At 37.2% G+C, this 22447-nt stretch overlaps 3 protein-coding genes and 1 pseudogene across 3 annotated transcripts in view; 1 reads left to right on the top strand and 3 right to left on the bottom strand.

Moving 5' to 3' along the window:
• Positions 1-22447, bottom strand: part of LOC144635210 (uncharacterized) — a 142854-nt gene that overhangs the window by 108134 nt on the left and 12273 nt on the right. The gene's annotated exons all lie outside the window — the stretch shown is intronic.
• The window catches only part of LOC144635215 (uncharacterized), a 144632-nt gene that overhangs the window by 42801 nt on the left and 79384 nt on the right, over positions 1-22447 (bottom strand). The gene's annotated exons all lie outside the window — the stretch shown is intronic.
• Positions 12514-22308, bottom strand: LOC144635217 (uncharacterized). The gene is made up of 7 exons (XM_078494309.1): positions 22200-22308; positions 21771-22057; positions 20802-20878; positions 19735-19773; positions 19158-19250; positions 18368-18460; positions 12514-13248 (listed from the first exon to the last, which is right to left on the bottom strand). Exons 2-7 carry the CDS (start codon positions 22039-22041, stop codon positions 12631-12633), a joined length of 1191 nt encoding a protein of 396 aa, XP_078350435.1. The 5' UTR covers positions 22042-22057; positions 22200-22308; the 3' UTR covers positions 12514-12630.
• Positions 13824-14612, top strand: LOC144635711 (uncharacterized; annotated as a pseudogene).

Genomic DNA, 22447 nt, shown 5'->3' on the forward strand with positions numbered 1-22447 from the left:
CCAATAAAGGCATCCTCTTATATCAAACTACCTCAAGAACTCAGAAATAGTTCAAAAGGATTAATAAATATGAAAAATGAAGATAATGAATGCTTTAGATGGTGTCATATCAGACACATAAATCCTCAAGAAAAATATCCTCAACGTATTAAAAAAATTGATAAATCATACATTGAGAATCTAAATTATGATGGAGTTCAATTCCCAGTAGCAATAAAGCAGTACAATAAAATTGAGAAGCAAAATGAGATTAATATTAAAGTTTTCGGTTATGAAAACAAACAACCATATCCCATCTATATATCAAAAGAAAAGTATAACAATCAGATGAATTTATTATTGATAACTGAAAATGAAAACAAGCATTATGTTCTAATAAAGGATTTCAATAAATTCATGTATAACCAAACAAAGCATAAAGAGAGGAAACACTTCTGTATGCACTGTTTGCAATGTTTCAGTTCTGAAAGAGTATTAAACGATCACAAAGATAATTGCATTCAAGTCAATGGGACACAAGCAGTTAAAATGCCTGATAAAGACAATAATATACTAAAATTCAACAACTTTCATAAGCAACAAGCCGTCCCATTTGTGATATATGCTGATTTTGAGGCTATAACTGAAAAGATTTCCGGTTGCAAGCCTAATGATAACAAATCGTATACAGAGGCATACCAGAAGCATATAGACTGTGGATATGGTTATAAGGTTGTTTGTTGCTATAATGATAAATACACCAAACCAGTGCAGATATACAGAGGCGAAGGGGCTGTGTATAAATTCATGGAAGCTATGCTGGAAGAAGTTAAGTATTGTAAAAAAGTGATGAAAAAACATTTCAATAAACCATTAAAGATGACTAAAGATGATGAAGAAGAATTTAAACAAGCAAAAGCATGTCATATCTGTGATAAAGTGTTTAATGATGATGATATACGAGTGAGAGATCATTGCCATATTACTAGCAAATACAGAGGGAGCGCTCATACAGAATGCAATCTGAAATTAAGAATAGAACCCGATAAAATAAAAATTCCAGTAATTTTTCACAACTTAAGAGGTTATGACAGCCATTTCATAATGCAAGAGATAGGAAAAATATTTCAGCAGTCCCGGCTTGTCTTGGGATTCAATGCTTAAAATGACTGATATTAAATTGGAACTGATGACAGACATTGATATGTACCAATTCATTGAAAAGGGTATGAGAGGAGGTATATCATATATTGCTAACCGCTATGGTAAAGCAAACAATAAATATATGAAGGACTATGATGAAAAAGCGCCCTTAAAGTATATCATGTATCTTGATGCTAATAACTTGTATGGGTGGGCAATGAGTCAGTTTTTACCAACAGGTGGTTTTAGATGGTTGACAGAAAAGCAGATTAATAAGGCAAACTTAGCTAAGTATAAAGAAAACAGTAAGAAGGGCTTGATTTTGGAAGTAGATTTAGAGTATCCTAATGAATTGCATGATCTTCATAATGACTACCCATTGGGAGCGGAAAAATTAAAAGTAACCAAAGACATGTTATCAGATTATTGTAAAAAAATTGCTAACTGATACCAACATTAAACAATAAAGAGAAGTATGTACTTCATTATAGAAACCTTCAATTGTATCTAGATCTTGGAATGAAGCTAAAAAAAGTTCATCGAGTCCTTGAGTTCATTCAATTCCCATGGTTGAAGCAATATATCGATTTCAATACTGAAAAACGTAAAAATGCTAAAAATGCTTTTGAGAAAGACTTTTTTAAACTAATGAATAATTCAGTTTTTGGTAAGACAATGGAAAATCTTCGTAAGAGGGTTGACGTTAGATTGGTGACTGATACAAAAAAGCTATTAAAACTAACCAGTAAACCAACATATATAAGCAATAAAATATTCAACGAAAATCTTGTAGCTGTGCATAAGATAAAAGAAACACTTACTCTAAACAGACCGGCATATGTTGGTATGTGTATCCTAGATCTAAGCAAAACACTAATGTATGATTTTCATTACAACTACATTAAAAAGAAGTATGGAAAAAGAGCTAAGCTACTATTTACAGATACAGACAGTTTAACTTATGAAATTCAGGCTGAAGATGTATATAAAGACTTTTTTAATGATAAAGAGAAATTCGATAACAGTGACTACCCTGAAAAATCACCATTCTTTGATAAAACAAACAAGAAAGTCATCGGTAAATTCAAAGATGAAGCTTCTTTTATTCCTATTTTAGAATTCATTGGTCTGCGATCAAAAATGTATTCTTATATTAAAGACAATCTACAAGTAGGAAAGACTGCCAAAGGAATCAAGAAATCCGTTATCAAAAAAGATATCACACATGAAAACTACAAAGAGACCTTATTCAATAAAACACAGATGCATCATACTATGAAAACCATCAGAAGTCAAGGCCATCAACTTGGAAGCTATGAGATTAATAAAATATCACTAAGCTGTTTCGATGATAAACGATATATACACAATAATGGTATCACAAGCTATGCTTATGGACATAAAAACATCAAACAATAATTTCCATTGATTGTTTAAGATGTTTCAAGTTCTTCATTTTTTCCATGATCTTCATCCATTTTCGGTTCTTCCATCTTCTGTTCTTCCATCTTCTGTTCTTCCATCTTCTTCTTATTATGCATATTGGGTATAAACATCGGCTCAACTTTCTTCTTAAAATTGTTCTGAATGGTTAAGCGTTTGACTGTTTCCCTTTGATCTCGAGCTTTGATTCGTTGACGAATTTCTTTACAGTATGATCGACGCTTTTGCTCAAAATTAAAGATCCTTTCACATTGCTGGAATATGTGTAAAGCTGTGCCGACTGAAGAGATGGCTTCGTCAATATTAACAAAAGGTAAATTTTTTACCACTTCTGCCAAAGAAAAGTTGAGCTTATAATCGGCATCTCCAACTTCACTTGCGCATAGAGCTAATGCTTCCTGAATTCCTTGTTCACATCCATTGATCTGATTTTGCAAGGTTGTGATTGATTTCGGCATATTTTCAACTGCTTAGATTTCAATACTGAGAATAAACTTTTTGAGTAAAATAAATTTTATCAAAAAAATTTATAATAAAGTTTGTTTGAATATGATTGGTTGGTGAAAAATCATCCAACTGTTAGCTGACCTTGGGTAGAATCATCAAGAAGGATTCATCTATTGTATTTCAGAGTAATTAAGCAAATATTATGAAACCATAGCAACAATGGGTTCAGCAGATGTTTTTACTATAATAGCTCAGCTTGAATTTTCATTTTGAATTTTAAGTATAAGAGATTTTTTTTAAACGCACTAAGATGCAAGATTTTTAAAAAAGAGTATAAGAGATTTTTTAAATAATGTGATTTTTGAAATAAATTTCAAAAACATCATAAAACAAGGCCCGAAAAGCTTCTTACGAAGCTTTTTCACCCACCAAGGCCTTGTGATTTTTTAACATTCGTCCCATCCCCCTCCTCGATCTTACGATCTGCGGTGCCGGACTCATTAAAATCTGCTTCGTTTGGTTTTCCAGATTCATATTTCAGTTATGATTTCAAGGCTTGTTTAAACGCACTGTATCCAAAATTTTGAAAAAGGTATAAGAGATTTTTCTAGGATTTTTTTCCAGGATTTGATTCTAGTTTTTAGTGTAGTGTTTTAACTACACTTATGCGGTGGTTGTGCGTGAGGTAAAAGTGCTACCGGGATAACGCTAGGTGTGGACTAATGCGCACTGAAGTAGAACAAGCGTGCCATTCATTTCGAAAGATCGGCTTTCAAAAGATCGTATGTAATTATATGCAAGATGCAAATCCTCGCGTTTCCCAGTATGAATTGCAAGAATTTCTTGTCTTTCGCCGCAAAATAAACTGCAAATACATGTCAAAAACTTCGAGTTGCAAGTAAAGTTTATTTGTCAAACATGAAAGCGAAAGTTTTTTAATGTACCACGAGTAATTTAAAAGCAGCATGCTCTTTTACTAAAACATCGACAATCGGTCACGCAAATTGAACATGGAGAAATGTCAAGTATGTCCTTCGTCTGAGAGCGGAATGTTTCGTCACAAGGACTATTAGCTTGAGTTTTCTCGCCTGCCTTGCAGCAGGACTTGTCGCAATATCCTCAATATAGTCCTAAACCGGCCGTTTAGACTGTGTGACGGGGGCTTATGTTTTCAGACCGTGAGACAATAGATTTGACCGTTTAGCTGTAAAGTTTTCGCGTGATGTTAAATATCATGTTTGGCAAGCTGCCACTATTTGTCGGCATGTGTGCATTGCATTGAAGTGTACTGATGATAAAAATAAATCCTGCAATTGGTGATCCAAATTTTAAAGACAGCGATTTTGGTAGCGTTTAATTAAAGTACTGAGAGCAGCGGTTTCCACTGTGCGTGCTAAACTTACAAAGGGCTTTGCATGGCGGTTTTTTTGTTCTTAAACAATATTTATTTTGGGGCTTTCAAAGGTCGCACGCAATTAATTATACAAGATTCAAATCTTTGCATTTAAGCAAAGTGTGTTTTGGAAGACTTTCTTGTCTTTCGCCACGAAAAAAAATTCCGTTAACACAGCAAGCACTTGACTAAAACTAAGAATTGAATGTTTAAAACAGTAAGAGTCAAATCAAAAGTAGCGAGTAAAGTTTATTTGTCAAACACAAAAGCGAATGTTTCTAAATTTACAACCAGTGAGTAATTTAATAGCCTGCGTGACGCATTCTTAATAATAAAAACAACATCCCGTCACGAGTTGATCATTTTCTCATGTTTTCTCGAGTCTTTCCTTCCATGAATGAAAATTTAGCATAGGAAAAATTCGAATTTCCAGTTCCTCACCCTTTACAGCAACGTAAGATGAGCAGACTTGAGCAGAATTTCGTTGTCCTCGTGGAATTTTGATTTTGAACAGAAAACTTGATTTCTCATGGGCATACATTGCTGCGAGCGTCATTTATCACGTGATGCATTTGTCCCTTCATCGGCCATTTTAAAGTTTGTAGAGTCTACGTAGCTCGAGTGGTAGGAAGCGATTCATTGCTAACCTCGCGAGATCGTGATTGATTATCACGAGTATTTAACTGTTCGCATTTTATGTTGAACACTGACAATACAACTTCTAACACTCCTGTGCAACCCATGATTTTTTTCTTACGTGCTTGCTAATGATATTTTATTGTGATTCCAAAAAATCTTTGTACCCACCCCACAAAGGTTCATTGGAAATTCTGATGGGAGAGGGGGGAGGGGGTCTCACAATTAAACTTTTAAAATAAAGTATGAAGATAAACCGAAATTTCCAGAGATGTTGGATGTTGGGGTGAAGGGGGGGGGGGGGGGGGGGTGAGTATTAATATTTTCCTAAGAAGCACATTTGTATCAAACACTACACTGTCCGTACGGACCGCTCGTTAGATTTAGTTTTAGATTTATTTTTGATTTCCATTTTATGTAATAATTGATTTTCATATTAATTTAACAAATTAATATGAAATACATATAATATTTATCCAACACTGATTTCCAGCACTGTTTCCATATTTGATCCCATTTTTGATTTCCATTTTTGAATCCAGTGCTGTGCAGTAGTATAGGAGTTGTGTATGTAAGAGATTATAAACATTTTTATGATCTCGTACCCCCAACTCCTATACTACTGATATTTGTACTGTCACGTGGAATGTATTTTTGCGGCAATTTCTATTTGTGGTAACATTTTTTTTTGTGGCTCATGAAAAAACATTGCAAAAATCGCTATGAGGGCCACTAGTTTCTCAGTTTTTAACTGTAAAGTGTTTTTACCCTCGTTAAATAAAGTTATTATTATTATTATTATTATTATTATTATTATTATCATCATCAAGTGCAGGTTGCGTTAGCGAATTCCTCCCCCCCCCCCCCCCCCCCCAAGCAACATAAGCAGCAGTCGGTGTTTTAAAGGAGCTATGCTAACGACGGCGCAACTTACAAAAATGACCATTTTTTCATGGTTGTCGTTTTCAATCTGTCTTAAGCGTCCTCAATTTTGAGTTTTTAGTATTGTTCGAGTTATCTGAGATATGGTTGAAATCAGCTGTACCTTAGCCAGCAAATGAAAATAAGTTCTTGGCTTGTTAGCGGTCGTAATCACCAGCGCCGTAAAGGAAGTATTAACTCACTAACTGATCAGGAAAGCTAAACATCTTTTGCAGAACAGTTAGCATGCGTTTTTAATTATTTCGAGAGTTGCAATATACCTTTAACTTTTCTCTATACCTTGAAGTGCGGTTTGAAAGAAAGATTGAGTACTGGCTAGGAATAATGAATAATTGAAATGAACATTTAATATCGACAAGATTTAGGGATTGAGTATTTGTGTATAACCGGCTGGAAACAATGAATGGACATGGACAAAGTATTCAAACACTAAACCCCTGATAATTTTGTTTTCTCTAATATTCACGATTTACGTCTTGAAGGGCTTTAACAAGTTTTCAGTGCTTGTGAAAACTAAACGTGAATACACTCTTTCTTTTTAAAAGAATACAGTTTTTCCGACCCAGGCTGAATATTCTTATTTTTCTGCCGATTTTAGGCTGAAAATATTCTTATGAACATTCTTAGAAAATACCGTTTGACATTTCCGTTTTAGCAAGTATTGGGTAATCAATTACAAGTGTTTGGTGTCCAGATCACAGTGCACGTGTTCCATCGCTTTTCGTTGCAGCCAGCAAGATCAAGATGTCGCGTCAGATAACACTTGGCCGTTTGGCTTTAAACAAAGCACTCCTCACAGAGATACAATGAAGGAAATGAAAACACCTGATTTTGTTTCACTAAAAATATATTTAATTGTATTGTATTTACAAATTTTCAACTCGAAATTATATTCTTTTCAAATTCTCAGCCTCGGGTTTATTCTTAAGATATTCTTAAAAAATCACAAATTTCAGCCTCGATATTCTTATATTACTAGATTCTTATAAAATAAAAAGAGTGTACAACTTCTCAGCGTTCAGTTTCTTGTTTCGTTTTGATGTTTTGTATTGAGCAGCAGCGGTCTCAGCCATCGCTAGCTAGCGTATGAATGAATAGTTTCGCTCAGAAAACCATTTGCATGTAATACCGTGAAGCTCGGAGAAAACATATGCACTTAAAATTAAAACACACACATACACACACGCACACACACACAATATAGGAAATTGGAAAGCCGACAGACCGACAGAAACTGGAGATAATTTTACGCCATATTCAAACCAATCAACACTCTCTTTTGTGATAGTTTAAAGGAGATATAATTCATTAATTCTCGATCAAAACAAGGACAGTTATTGTGTGCTTTTCACAATATGATTGACGGGAAAATCAGTTATTGTTTAGCGGAGCTCCGGCGCGCCGAAGGCTCGCGCGAGCGGAGCATCAATAGTAAAGCAAATGGGAATCCATCGAACCGAACAATTTTGGGAGTCGCGTACGTACGTACGCCTGTACTCACGGATTAGGCCTGGGGACGATGTCGCCGTCCGTGGCTAAAGAAACAGCAAATAATGCTCGCAGGGCAAGACAAAATATAGAAAACAGGTAAAATTACTCAGCGACACTACACAGCAAAACATCTGAGAGGTTTATTATCCAACTGCTGTATTTTTTTTTGTCTTTTTTCGTGTGTGAGTGTATCGAAACCTCGATGCGTCCTTACGCAAAAAATGTGGCTTTCGTTCGATCGCTACACGGTTAAATTTTAATTTTATTGATCTCTAACCGTAAAACGAGCAATTGAGCTAATTTTCTATTGACTGGATAATGTGGACGTTTCAGTTTGATCTAAACGAAGTTATGGTATGAAAACGCGGGAAACTTTGTTGCGCGGTGTTCACTGTGTATGCTGAATGAATCTGCGAGTAAGAGAAGCGACAGAGAACTTTCTTACCGAAATATTTCTCGCACGATGCCCTCAAATTAAAAGTCGTCTATTTAAAAGCTATCTATTTATTTCGACTTTCAGCCGCAATTTTTTTTGGCAGAAGAAATTCGTACAGTATGAGTGACGTGTTTAGAAGTGTTGAACGACGACAAAGCAGAAAGCTCGAACAAAATTAATTTGTTTAAACTTAACCTGTTCTGAAAATCATGTTTACCCCACCGAGCGCGATGTGTAAATACAAACTGACTCATATATTTTTTTGCTTTAGTAAAGCTCACTTTTACACTCAATAACTACACCGAATAGAGTTTATTAAGTATACGCAGGGGGGGGGGGAAGGTGACTCTATTGTTTCTAGTTGTTTATTCGTGACCGACTCGTCACTGAAAGTATGACGTCACATGGCAACGCGCGAGCGATTCCCTCGGTTTGGTCAGATGAGCGGGATTAAATCGCGAGTACGCCATAGCAGAGGTCCAGAAAGGCTTATCATTAGTGCTTATATCGCTACTGTTCGCTAATTCTTTCCCAGTAGTTAGGTTTGATGCCTTAACTTTCTGTGTGTATGATCTGTTTCTGGTTTTGAGCGCCCGTTATCCTGTAATTTGGTTATTAGTTTTAACTCTTGAACGGGACAATAGGCGGGACCGCCATTTTGCTTTCGGGTCAAGCGAAGTCCATCAAAAACATCCACCTTTTCACCCAAACATTTTTCTCAAATCCGCTTCATAATAGGAGGTTTTACTCCTTGAATATTAACGTTTACTCTCCGGGGCCTTCCGTGTCGCTTGAGTTAGCCAAACTTCATGTCTTTCCGTTCGAGTGCAAAGGTATAATTTTTATCCAGAACATGTCAACAACGCCGATTGCTGCTTCGCGATCTCATGTAGAATTCTTTTTCCATATATTTTTATTCGCATTCATTGGCTTATTATAATACCGTAGAATTCCGGTTATAAGCCCCCCCGGTTATAAGCCCCCCCAGTTATAGGCCCATCATCCTGGAAACAAAAAAATACATCCGGTTATAAGCCCCCCCGGATATAAGCCCCCCTCTACCAGATGACAGCACTGAATAGGGCTAAATGTTGCTTTATTATGTGTTTTTAACTTAAAAACGTATTTCCATTAACACTCCCGTGGCTCGTTTTGAAACGTTTTTTTCATTCCGCTTATAAGCCCTCCCGGATATAAGCCCCTCCGCTTATAAGCCCACCCAAAACCCCTTACGAAGTTGTATAAGCCCAGGGCTTATAACCGGAATTCTACGGTATACTACTGTTGGTATCTGTGCAGTTCTGTTGCATTTTGTGGCTTTCCTTGCCGTGACGACTCTTAAATTTCATTAATTGCATACTTCCTGAAAAAAATAAAATAAAAATAAAAGCTTACAACACGGGGTATTTCGAGTCGGGCATCCATCCAAGTGTTATCCCCGCCCAGCAAGCCTTAACTTTGGCCAGCTTGAATTGAGCAAGCGCTTTCATTGTGGTTTGAACGAGGAAAAACGTGTTGTGCGAAATAGACATGAGTTCAAATTCGTTGCCGCAAGACAAGTAGTAAAAAAATTACCGATTAATAAAGACTTGAGTAAAGTTATTCTGTGTTGTTTTTCTATAATACCCAATGAAAGCGCAGGCTCCATCCGACCTGGCTGAAGTTAAGTCCTGTCGGGCGAGGTTAATACATGGATGGGTGACCAACTGGAATTACCGTGTAGCGCCTTTTTTCTCTTGAATTCTCCGATTTTCACCTTTAAGGGGAAAGACATGAAGATCCACGAATGCTGAAAGTCTGATACTGCACGTACATCAAGAACCGTACATCCTTTGCAAAAACCTCCTATTTCTGTTACAATAAAAATTAAATTCGCTGTGCAAGGACCCTCGAAAGCTCGACCTGTTTACAGATTTCATCGATCATTCTACACTTTGCGAAGGTGTTTCTGTTAATTTAAAAAAATGAATATAACGTCTGATCTACCAAAAAATAGCAGAAGAGAGACGGTTGCATTCGCTAACATCTCTGCATTATTGACTTGAGTAAATGAAGGAAGGTAACGGAGTAAAATGCCACATTCTTGACTCGTTTCTCGATTGACGCTTGCCCGCCATCTTTAATATCACTCATGCGAAGCGTGACGTCATACTGACAGTGATGATTGAACCAACATTTTCCTTAGAGACACCTTCCCCCCACCCTGAGTATACGTTAAAATTTGTTTAAACTGTGCACACAGTAAGAAATATAAAAATAACCACTGATTTATCTCAGATAAGTTTAAAATTTGCGTACGTGACCAACCCATTTGAGTGCACCGATGTTGGAGTGAGTTAGACAAATACAGGCAAGAAAAGTGAGACGGGAATATCTGTCCAAGAAATATTTGACGTCTCCAGAGGCGTAGTCAGCTTTTTGAAGAGTTTTAGGCCTGGTCAATCGCCGCTTTTCCCGGTGGCTAGGGTGGAGAAGCTCCGCTGAGGTAGTTTCTTTTGGATCCGGAAGAATCTCGAAAATGCTCTTTAACGTAAATTATAACATTTCATTCAAAGGAATTGCGCCAGTTTTTACTCATTCCAAAATAAACGCATTTGTCTTTTACGTCGCATACCATTGTGCGTTTGTCTGTCACCTGGTTAGTCTAGAAGACTCCAGAGTTTATACTAGATTAACCTGAAATCCTGCCATTCCTCCCTACTACTACGAAAAAAAATCGCCTGATCACAGGGGTAGTTGCGAGATTTTAATATAATGCTAGGTTACGCCTCTGCGTCTCTTTTGTATAAAGCAAAACGATAAGAGGATTACAAAACTATTTTCTACTCACTCTAAATTAATTTTTACGAGGCCGTGAGTTGTTCTGCTTTGAGATTATTATTTTTGTTGTACCGTAAGACATTCATTTTAATAATGATCGATTTAAATTTGTCTTGCACCTATGAGCTAGCTTTAGCATTAAAGCTTTTACCGCATATTTATCAAAATGGAAACATTGTTAACTCCAGTGAAAATTAAATAAATGGGGAGCTCCGCTTTTAGGCTTGCCTAAATCTATATATTATAACCATATGCAAAATACTTGTCGACGTTGGCGCGAGCTCTGCAATTTTACCAACTGTTTACTGTGCTGTTTTACCGTGTTAACTATAATTATTATTTTCACAGAACATGAATTGGATTTGCGGCACTTTCACTTTGAAACCCAGGCGTTTGATTCCAAGCACGTTATTTAGTATTTGTTCTATAATCTATAACCTTGTAATTTTGGGATAACTACTTACAGAGCAACTGTAGAAAGTAATTTTCCTTCACCTAGAGAGGAAGGAAAGAAGGAACGTTACTTTCCGAACTGCACAGTATTTTATACCATAACCGAAAGAATTCTCCCGCGCTCATTGGTCCAAAGTTATGGTCGATGAGAGTATAGGCCATGAAAGTGATGTCAGATCACGCCACGCACACGCGCGGGCTAGAAATGTGTAAGTTTGGTCTCCATGAATGAAAGCGAATTTCATCTTGTTTTGTTTGAATCAAGTACGCATTTGTTTTCGGATTTCAGGATTAGACTTCTACTCAGGTGACCTGTCGAAAGAAAATTTACCAGGCTTTTGATTTTTTTGTCAGACTGAGATGAACGGTTCTAGCGAACCGGCAGCGGAATAAGCGGACTGTCGACGTTCAATGAACGAGCGCTAACAAGATCTCCAGAAAGAAATCATCTTGCTCACTTCTAGCGATAGGTACACACTCAACGAGAGAATAAAAGGTAATTAAAAGTTTTATTCTTTGAATTCTTGTTCATCTTCTTTTGTATCATTGTCGTTTTTTACGTGTCGGGAATCTTTACGTCTCCCCGGCAAAGATTCTTCACGGTCAGGCATCGCTTTTGATAAATACTTCCTCGAGTTTGTAATGGTATAAAACAAATCGACCACATTTTTCCATGTCCAAAACTTTGCAACATTTTCTGACGTCATTTCTATGGTCTATAAGAGTGTAGACCATAGAAAAATGTGGTCGATTTGTTAAATATAAAAATAGAAGGATGAGGCATAGACGGAGGAGCAGAGGAGGAGGGGGGCTAGGGGGTGGCTGTAGCCCCCCCCCCCCAATCTGTTTAGATTGTTTTTGACATTACCTGTGGCCTCGGCTACTTCAGGGCGTACATTTTCTGCCCTCCGCGTCTAAAGAACAAGTGAACCCAAAAAGCACCATGAAGCAGGATTGTCTGAACTGCCAAGTTATTCATTGTCACAAATCAATTACGGACACACCGTAGTTGAAGATATTTGGGGAAATTTGAGTAGGGTATGCGCCCCCTCTCAGGAGGGAGTTATGCGCTTGGTTTGGAGTACGATGCCCCCCCCCCCCCCCCCACGTTTTAAAACGCTCCGCCGCCTCTGCGAGGAATGTGCGTGCTACACAATGGCGTGCTATGTGCAAGGGATTCAAATTGTAACGAGGAAAATTGGTCAAGCCCTCCGCAGTTTTTCCACTGACGGTTTTATTTTAGCAAGCAATTATAACAATTACCATTGAATAGTAGCATTATAACATGAAATTCTCCTCGACTGATCCCTAAACATTCTCTAAATTTAAAGCTGCTGTTGCTATTTCACTCTGTAGTTGTTATTTATTTTTACCACCATGCCAATAAATAGTTTACGCTCATTTTTTCATGCATACTGAGTGGACGATCGTGCGTGCCGTTCTTACACTAAACTTGTTCTTCAACAGTGACTTCGATGAACTTAATCCCAACTCTCTCGTCTTTGCTTTCTTTATAAATCTCAAGAGTGAGTCCATTGCTGAGCACCAGTCCCTTGTTGTAGGTAGTGGTCTTCACGAAGCCTCCGTCATGCGCAGTGTAGCACGAGCCCCAGTTTTCGTCCAACTTTAGCGTGAAGACAAACTGGCCAGGATAGAAGGAATCGCTTGGTTTGAGGTAGCAAGCATTATTATCCCTCTTCCATTCTGTCAAACGCGGTCCAGACAAACCCTCTATTCCACAACAGGCGGCGAAAATACCGTAGTTACCTTTATCGAAAGTCATAAAGCCAACAAAGCTTATCCCGTCAGACATGCCATATCTGATATCGCTGTCCGGTTTTGTTCCGATATCAACATCATTGGAAAGAACAATTTTAACTGTTAACTGGGTGGAATTTTGCAAGACATTGGCGGGAATCACGGGTACTTTAAGGAGAGCAGCGTCATTTACTGAACCAGCGTCGAACGTGAGCTGTTCAGCGGTGTACAAGCGATTACTGTTGATGTAGGACGCATGCGCCTCAATCCAAGTAGGAGTCATGGTCTGCTGGTAAATCACTTTCTCCTACGAAACAAGATTGTTGAGAGCTGATTTAATAAAATTAATCAAAGTTGCATCCAGCAAAAGAGGAAGAAGAACAAAAATGTGACAACGCAAATTATTGCCTCTTTACCCTTCTTATACTTTTCCGACAAAATAAACAACGATGGGAAACGAAACCTTTGTTTAGCCCACTTTGAAAAAGAACGATGGCCTGGGCAGTAATATTGGATCAGTTACTTGTGGAAAAGGAACGAATTAAAGAGGAAAGTGAAACAATGGCTACAGAGGTCTTGAAGCGTCTACTTTTAACGGAATTCTTATGTTAATTAATTTTAATTTTTATTATATTCATAGTATATTTATAATATGTATTTATAGGTTTAAGTATATGTATTTATTTAACTCTGAAAAGCCTCATTAGGGATGGGTTAATAAAATTTGTTTGTATACATGTATATAGAGGTTGCCCAGTTGAAACAAGAATAAAAAAAGACTCCATCACGAAGTAAACAATCCAATATTCGACATTAAAAAAATATAAAGCAAAGGATGAAGACGTCGAATTTTACACAGGCCTTCCCTACTGGGATGCACTCATGCTTCTATATGACATGTTGTCTGCATAGGCACAAATTCTAAATTATGGCGTTTATGAGAAAATGGAGGGGGCGCATTCAGAAAAACGACTTAGGCTTAAACTCTTACAAAAAGACTTAGCTCACAGATTTAACGTTAGTGAGATTACAGTTTCTACTGTGTTTAACACCTGGGTACGGTTTTTGCGAGTCGAATTGGAACCCTTAATCCGCCTCCCGAAAAAAGATATTTTGCATCAGTGCATGCCAAATATTTTTAGGGAGCTTTATCCAAGGACTGTTCTCATAATTGATGTTGTTGAATTTTGAGCTGAAAGTCCTCCCTCACTTGATATGCAGTCAGCTTGTTACTTCTCTTATAAAGGCACGACAACTGTGAAAGCCCTTGTTGGTCTTCCCCCCATTGCAGCTTTAGGATTCTTAAGAGAGCTGTACACAGGAAACTTAAGTGACAAAGAGCTAACCAAAAGTAGTCATGCTATTGATCATTTGGAAACTGTTGATGATGTAATGGCCGATAAAGGCTTCGATATTCAAGATGACTTTGCCAGGAAAGGAGCTGACTGTAAATGTACCTTCATTTCTCAAAGGAAAAGCTCAGTTCAGCAAAAAGGAACTAGAACATAACGAAAAAATTGCTAGCCTAACAATATATGTTGAGAGATGTATTGAAAGGGTAAAAAATATATTTGAAAGTAGAATATACCTAAAACATGTGCTCCTGTTGCTAATGACATGTTTATAGTGGTTGGTGCACTTACAAGTTGTTTGCCACCACTTATTGATTGAAAATTAATATTACAAAGCAAGATAAGTAACATAACTTCCTGAGGAACTTGTTACTGCTACTTGCATCCAGACAAGTCTTGGTCTAGGATTCTTTCAATAAAAACAGTTTCAGCAAAAGAAAAGCTTTCACACAGAAACTTTCATCTGAAAACAGTACAGGAAAAAAAATATTATTAGATTCTTGTAAATTAATGTCATCAATATATGCCCAAATATTCAAGAAGTCTTTCAGTTCAGACTCGTGTAGACAGCTTTCTCAAAGTCCTTCGACGCGCAGTTTAGGTATGATAAATCAAATAAGCCAGCTTAAGTGGAGGCATCTCTTGTGAGCAGCAAAAAATCTTGTTCGCTAGCGGTTAGTTTATCTGGGGCATCCTGCAGGTGAAACGATCTTTTCACGGTTGCACTACCAGAGGCATCTGAAAATAGTCTATTCGTGCTGGTTGTGCTTCCTTTCTGGGAAGCTATCGCTTCATGACCAGCCTTCAACGAATCCCTCACAACGTTTACTTTCTTCACGATAGTATCGTTTTTGTCGGTACAGTTTCCGTGCTGAAAGTTTAAAAAAAATCTATCGAGCCGTTTTATAGATTTTTCAAAAAGCGCTTAAAACCAAAATTATCTGAAAATTACAATACGAGTGGTCGAAAGAAAAAAAACAAATTCTCAGAATTGCGTTGTGGAAACTCAACAAAACTTTTACGACTTCGAAAGATTACTTTAATACACATTTTGGCGTTATTTGAGATTACTTCGTCTACGTAGTGTTTGTGTATCGAATCATTTATTATCGCTACGCAAAAAGTACAATCTGAAACATTTTTGCGATTTATTCGAAATCAAACATACAGAATTTTTTTAATTCTTGAATATTTTATTTGCAGTACATCATAGTTTAAGATGCTGGTATCAGTTTTTAAGCGGCAAATCTGATTCAGGCAAAAATCAGGTTTTACTGATTTGGCGGTTTTCTGTTTATCGTTGCCATGGAAATATCGATTACCTTAAAATATATATCAAAAGTAAACTTCAATCTAAAACCAATACATGCATATATGGTGTTATTTTTATATCGATCCGAGCTAGGGAAGATCGTTTAAAGGCCAATTGCAAATTGTAGGTATGGCCCAGAAAAAACTGTATCGAGCCACTTTAAAGCTTAGCTCGAGTGTTCGACTAGATCGTAAGGTTTTCGTAAAAACTATTAATTTTAGTCAGAGAGTTCACAGTTTGCATTTGTACAATTAAACAACGTTTTATTACCGTAAAAACGTTTGATTTCGTCTTTGTGTCGATAAAACATGTGTCCGTGACTTTTTTTCTGAGACCCCGCTTAATACGGACACCCCGACAATACGGACAGTTTGGCCTGTCCCCTTGATGTCCGTATTAACGGGGTTTCACTGTAGCAAGAATGCTTATTTCTTCGAGAAAATAAATAAATGAATAAATAAAATAAGATGAATATGGAAAAATAAAATAAGTACATAAAATTTACATAATTACAATATGTACAATTACGTAATTAACAAGAACTATTTACAAAAGAGACAGCAGTCAGTGTAAAATTCTAAATTACGAATTATCGCTTTGAAAGCTGCAACTGTAGGCAGTGACCTGGTGGTATTGGGGAGGGAGTTAATGATCTCTTTTCCTTTGTTGCACTACAGTCAAACCACTGTTAAGCAGCCCTCTGTTAAGCGGTCACTTTTATTAAGCGGACGCAGTCACTGTTTAGACTCCATTAAACGGCCAGCTAGCTAGATTACAAATTAACAATGCGATAAGGGAGTGTTCATTATTTATGTTTGGGGGAGGGGGAGGGCATTTTTATGCCTCAACTTTCAACATCTTTTTAATTCCCCCCGGACAACAGCAAAACTTAAGTGACCCCCCCCCCCCTCCGAGAGAGTGCCTCAAAACCTCTGTGACCCCAGCCCATCATTTATATATGTATGCAAACAATTTAAGTAATACTGGTTTAGTTATTTATTTGTTCCTTTTGTTACGCTTACTTAAAAAATGCTTGTTTCTTTGTATATTTGTTTTCTCAAGCTTGTTAGTTTGTTTGCTTTTTCGCTAGTAAGCTTCACAAGTTTCCAAATTTACTCGGCTAACAGCATGCTTAAATCTCCAAGGAAAACAAAATCTAAAAAGTTCAAACTATCAAGACGTTCAAGTTTAATCGTTTCAGTTCATGTTAAATCCGATAGCAAAACTGTTTATAGAGTAATTTACAACAGAGGGATTCGCCTTACAAAAAACATTATTATAAAATCTGGTTACAGCTACCTAGGCATAAACTCCTTGAACATTTAAGCTTCTTTTTTTATCAGATTTTGGGTAACTGTTGTTTTTACCGATAAAATGTACATCATGTGATCAATTTTGTAGCACTTAAGTGTTATTTTGACATTTTCAAAACTAATTTAGTAGCACCTCTATTTAGCAGCCAACTTCTTCAAAAGCGGTCAGTTGGCCATTTTCCGAGGGTGACCGCTTAATGGATATATTGTTTTATCAACCACTTGAAAAATATTTGGTTCAAGGAACTGATTTTAAAGCAGCAGTCCTAACAAAATCTACGTTCCATTCGCACAAATCAACAAGAATGAACTCGTGCAAGAAATCGTCAATGTTTTGGTTCCGGAACGCTCTAAAATACCAAAATCATCTTCTGAAGCCCATTAATTTACAAAGCCAAAACATTACATCCACTTGGCATAAACAGACGTGACGAAGCACGTCACTGACACTTGTTACTTAATTCTTAGAACCAATCATTATTTAGTATTTTATTTAAAAAAATATTTGTAACGATCCTTTTATTTTTCTTACATTTTTTCCGCCCAGCCCCTGAGGAAGGTTTGTATTGCAAACCGAAATATAGGAAAAAGTTTTATCAATACATTTTAGTTGTTTTTTCCACTTTGTTTATTTTTGACCGCTTTATCCGTCAGGATCAGTTTGCCGTCTATATTTTCCGTTTTAACTAATTTTCTGATACAGGTTTTCAAGAGGTCCGGCACCACTCATCGGTTTGTCGTTGTGATATTGCAGATTTTTGTGATATTGTTATAAAAGTGTTTGTTGGATATATATTTAATAATATTAATTTTACGCCGAAAGCGAAGTGATCTCGGCGAATATTCCCCGTGACGAATAGCTCCGGACTGAAGAGAAATTAATATTTTTTTCTCAATCGATCTGACTGAGTTTCGCATGACCGTGTTCGATCACCGTTTTTACAGTCAATTCTATTGCCTTGAGAACCATCTCCTTGAAATATTTTCGGTCCAACAGCCTTGGTAGTCAATTTTCCAAATTCCCAACGTTTTGAATATCCCGGACTTTGAAGTGATTTCTTTAGAATGAACGAAAATTTCATTCAGCAAATGCCACCATGTTTACTTGCGTCAATAGCAAAGGTGACATGGTTAAGTAACCAAGCCTTGAAATGCTATATACACAGCCTAGCGCGGTGAATATAACGTCATAAACCAGAGCTCCTCAACCAATCAGAATATCCCATTTTAATATTCATCTCTGGAAATTATTTTAAGAAACTGTTATAACCAACTTACAGCTTCACGCCGCTCTTCTTTATCGCCTTACATCCAACGTGCGCTCATAGATTCAGTGCCAGTTTTGTCATTACGATTAAATTTTCTTACCCGTTCAAGGCTAATTCAGAATTAGAATGTAAACGAAACCTGGTTCTAAATTAAATACAAGAAATGAGAAAATCTCTTTACCTTTGTCTGGGTTCTTTTAAGTTCTGCAAGGTCAGTGTTTGTCCTGTTCAAGGCCGACTTCAACCGAGTCAAAACAGCGTCAAGGTATTCCAGCTGAAATAATGAGAGAACACATTTGTTTCTCTGACTTACACGAAAAGTCAGATTACAGAAAAGGCAGCCTTTCAGAACAGAATGCCTTTATTTACTGTATTTTCTACAAGAAAGGAAAATAAGTTAATGAAAAAACCGATGAGGAGTTACATCGACACTTCTCTCATCCTAATTTACAGTGAATTAGTTCTTGTTGAAAGAGCATTTTTTCATGCGACTCACAAGAATAAGGCAATCCTTGCCTTACATGGTAGTACTCTTTTCAGTAACAAAAATTTTACAATTATTCTGTGAAACCGTGCGAATTGTTACCTGATACTTAGACGAGATGGCCGTAGGCCAAGTGCGCAAACAATATTCCTCAACATCAAGCATGGTAACTGTTTTGTTATTCAATAAATTGTTAACTAAACGCATTCTTACAGCTACATAAACTTTGGTTATACAGCGTTTAGCAAGGCGTCAGACTAATCTTCGCAAACTTCGTATATCGCAGGGTATTTGTTATGTACGGATGAAGGATAAGAAAGAAGTCCTGAACATATATGGACTTTGTGCCAGTTAGCTGAATGAATAATCTAAATCCCTGGCAAATTACTCTCCAGAATCTGTCAGGGAGAAAAAACAACAAATTAAACATACAAACAGTTAAATCAAGCTAAAAGGAAGACTTGTCAAGAAAGACTTGTTAACGAACCCTTAATGTGAGAGTTATGTTATCAGTCATAAGCAACAACTCGCTCCTTGTCATGTTGAGATCAGTTCGGAGAGCATTGTACCCAGCCTCTGTCTGTATTTGATGGAAATCAGAAAACTCAGTAAGTCACACACAAAAAATTAGATTGCTGTGAATGTATTTTAAATAAATGGTAAAAAGTACAGCGTCAGAATGAATGTTCTATACCACTCTTTGTAGGGAGCAAGTGATGTGACTGGCGTGTTGTTGTAGTAATCCCTTGGTTACATTTTTTTCTGCAGTAGTGTGAAAAGAAGATTCAAATCATTCATATTCTCTCACTAGGCTTTAACATCTTCATAAAAGCACTCTCTCGCCCGCTCTGCAACAAGATTTGTCCGCGGATAACGAGATCCCGGTTTCAGTCTTCAGTTGCGCGGTTTACGAAACAGGAGAGAACTTGTACACTATTTTTTTTTTCAGTGAAGGGCGGCAGTAGCTTGTATGTCATTGGGTCGGTGGGTCCCTCAGTGATTTAGTAAACGCAAACCTAACTTTATGACCAGTCGAAGATACAGCGGTCGTGGAAGTTTTTTACCTTCATTTTAAATGCTGCGAGGTCATCAAGGTGCTCCATCTAAAACAAATGAAAGACACCTCTTAAAGAAAAAAGTTGTGCTATAGAAAGGGATGACATTTTTGCCTTTCGGGCGCGAAACGCAAATTTGTCTTATTTCACGCTTCTCTTTTTAAATTGTAACGTCCTAGTTTAAACAGAGTTATATTACTTGAAAGACCCTAAAGAAGAAAGGCAGTACCTTTCGAAATATTGGCTTTTAGATATATTCCCTAACTGCTTAATCAGCCTTGCATTTTTCGTTTATTTAGAATGTCATTGCTGAATAGATCCTCCATTAGGATCAAGTGCTTCTGTTTTGTTACGCTGGTCCTTGCCTACAGAATTGAAAAATATGTCAACTTGTAGAGTAAGAAAACGACTTTCTACTCCGTGAAAAATAATTTCTCTGTGCATCAATAGAACGAAAACCTTAGGGGAGGAGGTTCCATCCACCTCCCCCTTCTACCACAGTGGGGGTATGAATTTGCTTGTACGTCCTAGGGTTAATTTTATTTGGGTCAAACTATTCTGTTTTATCGTTGCTAAATACTTAAAAGAATTTTATGCAGAGAACTGAATGAATGTACTTCGTTTCTTGTAAGCAATGTTTGCGGATTGCTTTTTTCAATTTACTAGGTGCTACAAAGAATTGACTTGTTTTTGATCCCCTGGTTGTTTCTTGCGACTGAATTAGCACAAACTATTTTCTTTTATCGTTGTTCAATACTTTAAAGGAGACAGAGCGAGGGATATTAAAACAAAAAAAAATCGTCTGCTTGTTTTTTTTTTACGTCTTTACTTCAGCCTAGAAGTGAACAAAGCGCCACGCTTTTGCCGCCAAGAAAATGCTCCTTCCCTCTGTTGGGTTGCCTTGAGACTCCCCTCCCTCTTTCCCAGTGTTCGCACGGTCGGTCGTATAGTGACGTAATACCTAAGATTTCTGGCATCGACGGGTTACCAACATTTCTTACCCAACCGGTGCTCCGCTGACATGATTATAACAGAATCATTGGTAAGTATATTTTTATCACAGTATATGTCATTACCAAACCCAATTGAAGGCTTGTAATATTCTCCTTGAGGGCTGCATCCATTGCCAGGCTTTTGGAGGAGCTAGAAGAAGCTAAAAATAGAAAGAACCTTAGCTGTAAAGATACACATGTTAAGAAAACAACCCGTAAAAAAGCGCTCGCTGAAACACGTACTTTTACAAGTATTAAGAGTGAATGTAAGCAAAAATCAAACACAGTGCGACAAAGATGAAAAAATTGACTTCGCTCTCCTTTTGCATATATGGGAAGCTCTTAGTAAGAATGGTAACGCATTGTAATTTTTCCTTCAAATAGTTTTGAATTTCCAAGGAAAATAATATTTTCGATTTCACCTTCAGACTCGATTCAGCGGGATTCGGCGAGTCCCAACCTGCATGAAAATCGACCATTTTCATACGATTCGCCTGTCAAAAATATATTGAGCACAAAAACTTTTTAATACTGCCAATTTATTATTTATTCCTTGTCTATAAAATACTTCTGTTTTAGCTATTGGATTACATTTGTTATCATTCGATCCATGTTCCCTTTCCTATTCATTGACCGAGGGCCTACCACGTGACTGGCAAATAACTGCCTATAAATAACGGTCTGCTCGTGCATATTGTCGTCTGACAGCGAATGAAATATCAAACCTAAAGCTTAGACAGATTCCATTCATCGACAAATGCCGTTTTTCGCTTAAAAATATTCCTTAGTTCTCTGAATCATAATAAAATGCTCAAAAACCTGCTCAAAACTCCTAAATTGCGTTTTGCAACATTTCTAGACAATTATGCAGCAATTTTGTATCAGACTCTTTTCGCATGAATTTCGAGGTAGTGCAATATTTCCAGAGCAAGGATATTTGCTGCTGTTCCTTGCTGTGAATTAGGAAACTGTTGATCAAGCCACCTTAAAACTCGAAAGCTAAGCGTCTTAAACTTTATACATGCTTCTAAGTACTTTTAATATCTTTGGTACCTTCGTCTGCGGAGCAGCCACATCCGTCGCCGATTTTTCCGAACAACATCAATAATGTCAGCAGAAGAACCGCGAGAGAAATTAAGCACATAGTGATGACCAGCGCCAACAAGGCACGATTTGATCCTTGTGCAGCGTTCGCACGACCAGCTTCTTTCTCTGCCGCGTTCTTTTCCTGTTTGTCCTGTTTCAGTGGTTTGGTTTTGACCGAAGTCGCCTCATCATCTTCCAAGGTCGGGTTTATAAAGGATCCCTTAGTCGATGCGTGCATCTCGAATATCGTCTATCTGTTGATTTTTTTCAAGAATGGAGTCTCTTTACAAATAAGTAACGTACCACACTAGTTATCAATTTGAAATTTTCACGTACGTATGTACACCATCACAAACGTATCCGCTAGGAAACCGTACATTTTACAGCGACACTAACCTTTATAGCTTCTATATGGGAGCACCTCACCTAGTGCAATTAATCAGCACCGACTAGTCAAATACCTTTTATTTTTTAAACCAAAAAAATAGGATTTTAGACCTTTTTCAGAATGACTTTTTTAAAACTGCTATCTAGTAAGGCTCCTTTTATGTGCCTTAAGTGCCACTTTCAAGACTTGTTATACGTGCACACTCTTTAAAACATCTGAAAGGTCCCACTTCTAAGACTCCTAAAGAGTCCCGCTT

Source organism: Oculina patagonica, chromosome 13, assembly GCF_052425735.1.
Source record: "Oculina patagonica isolate OP01 chromosome 13, crgOcupat, whole genome shotgun sequence".
In the NCBI taxonomy this organism is placed as follows: domain Eukaryota; kingdom Metazoa; phylum Cnidaria; class Anthozoa; order Scleractinia; family Oculinidae; genus Oculina; species Oculina patagonica.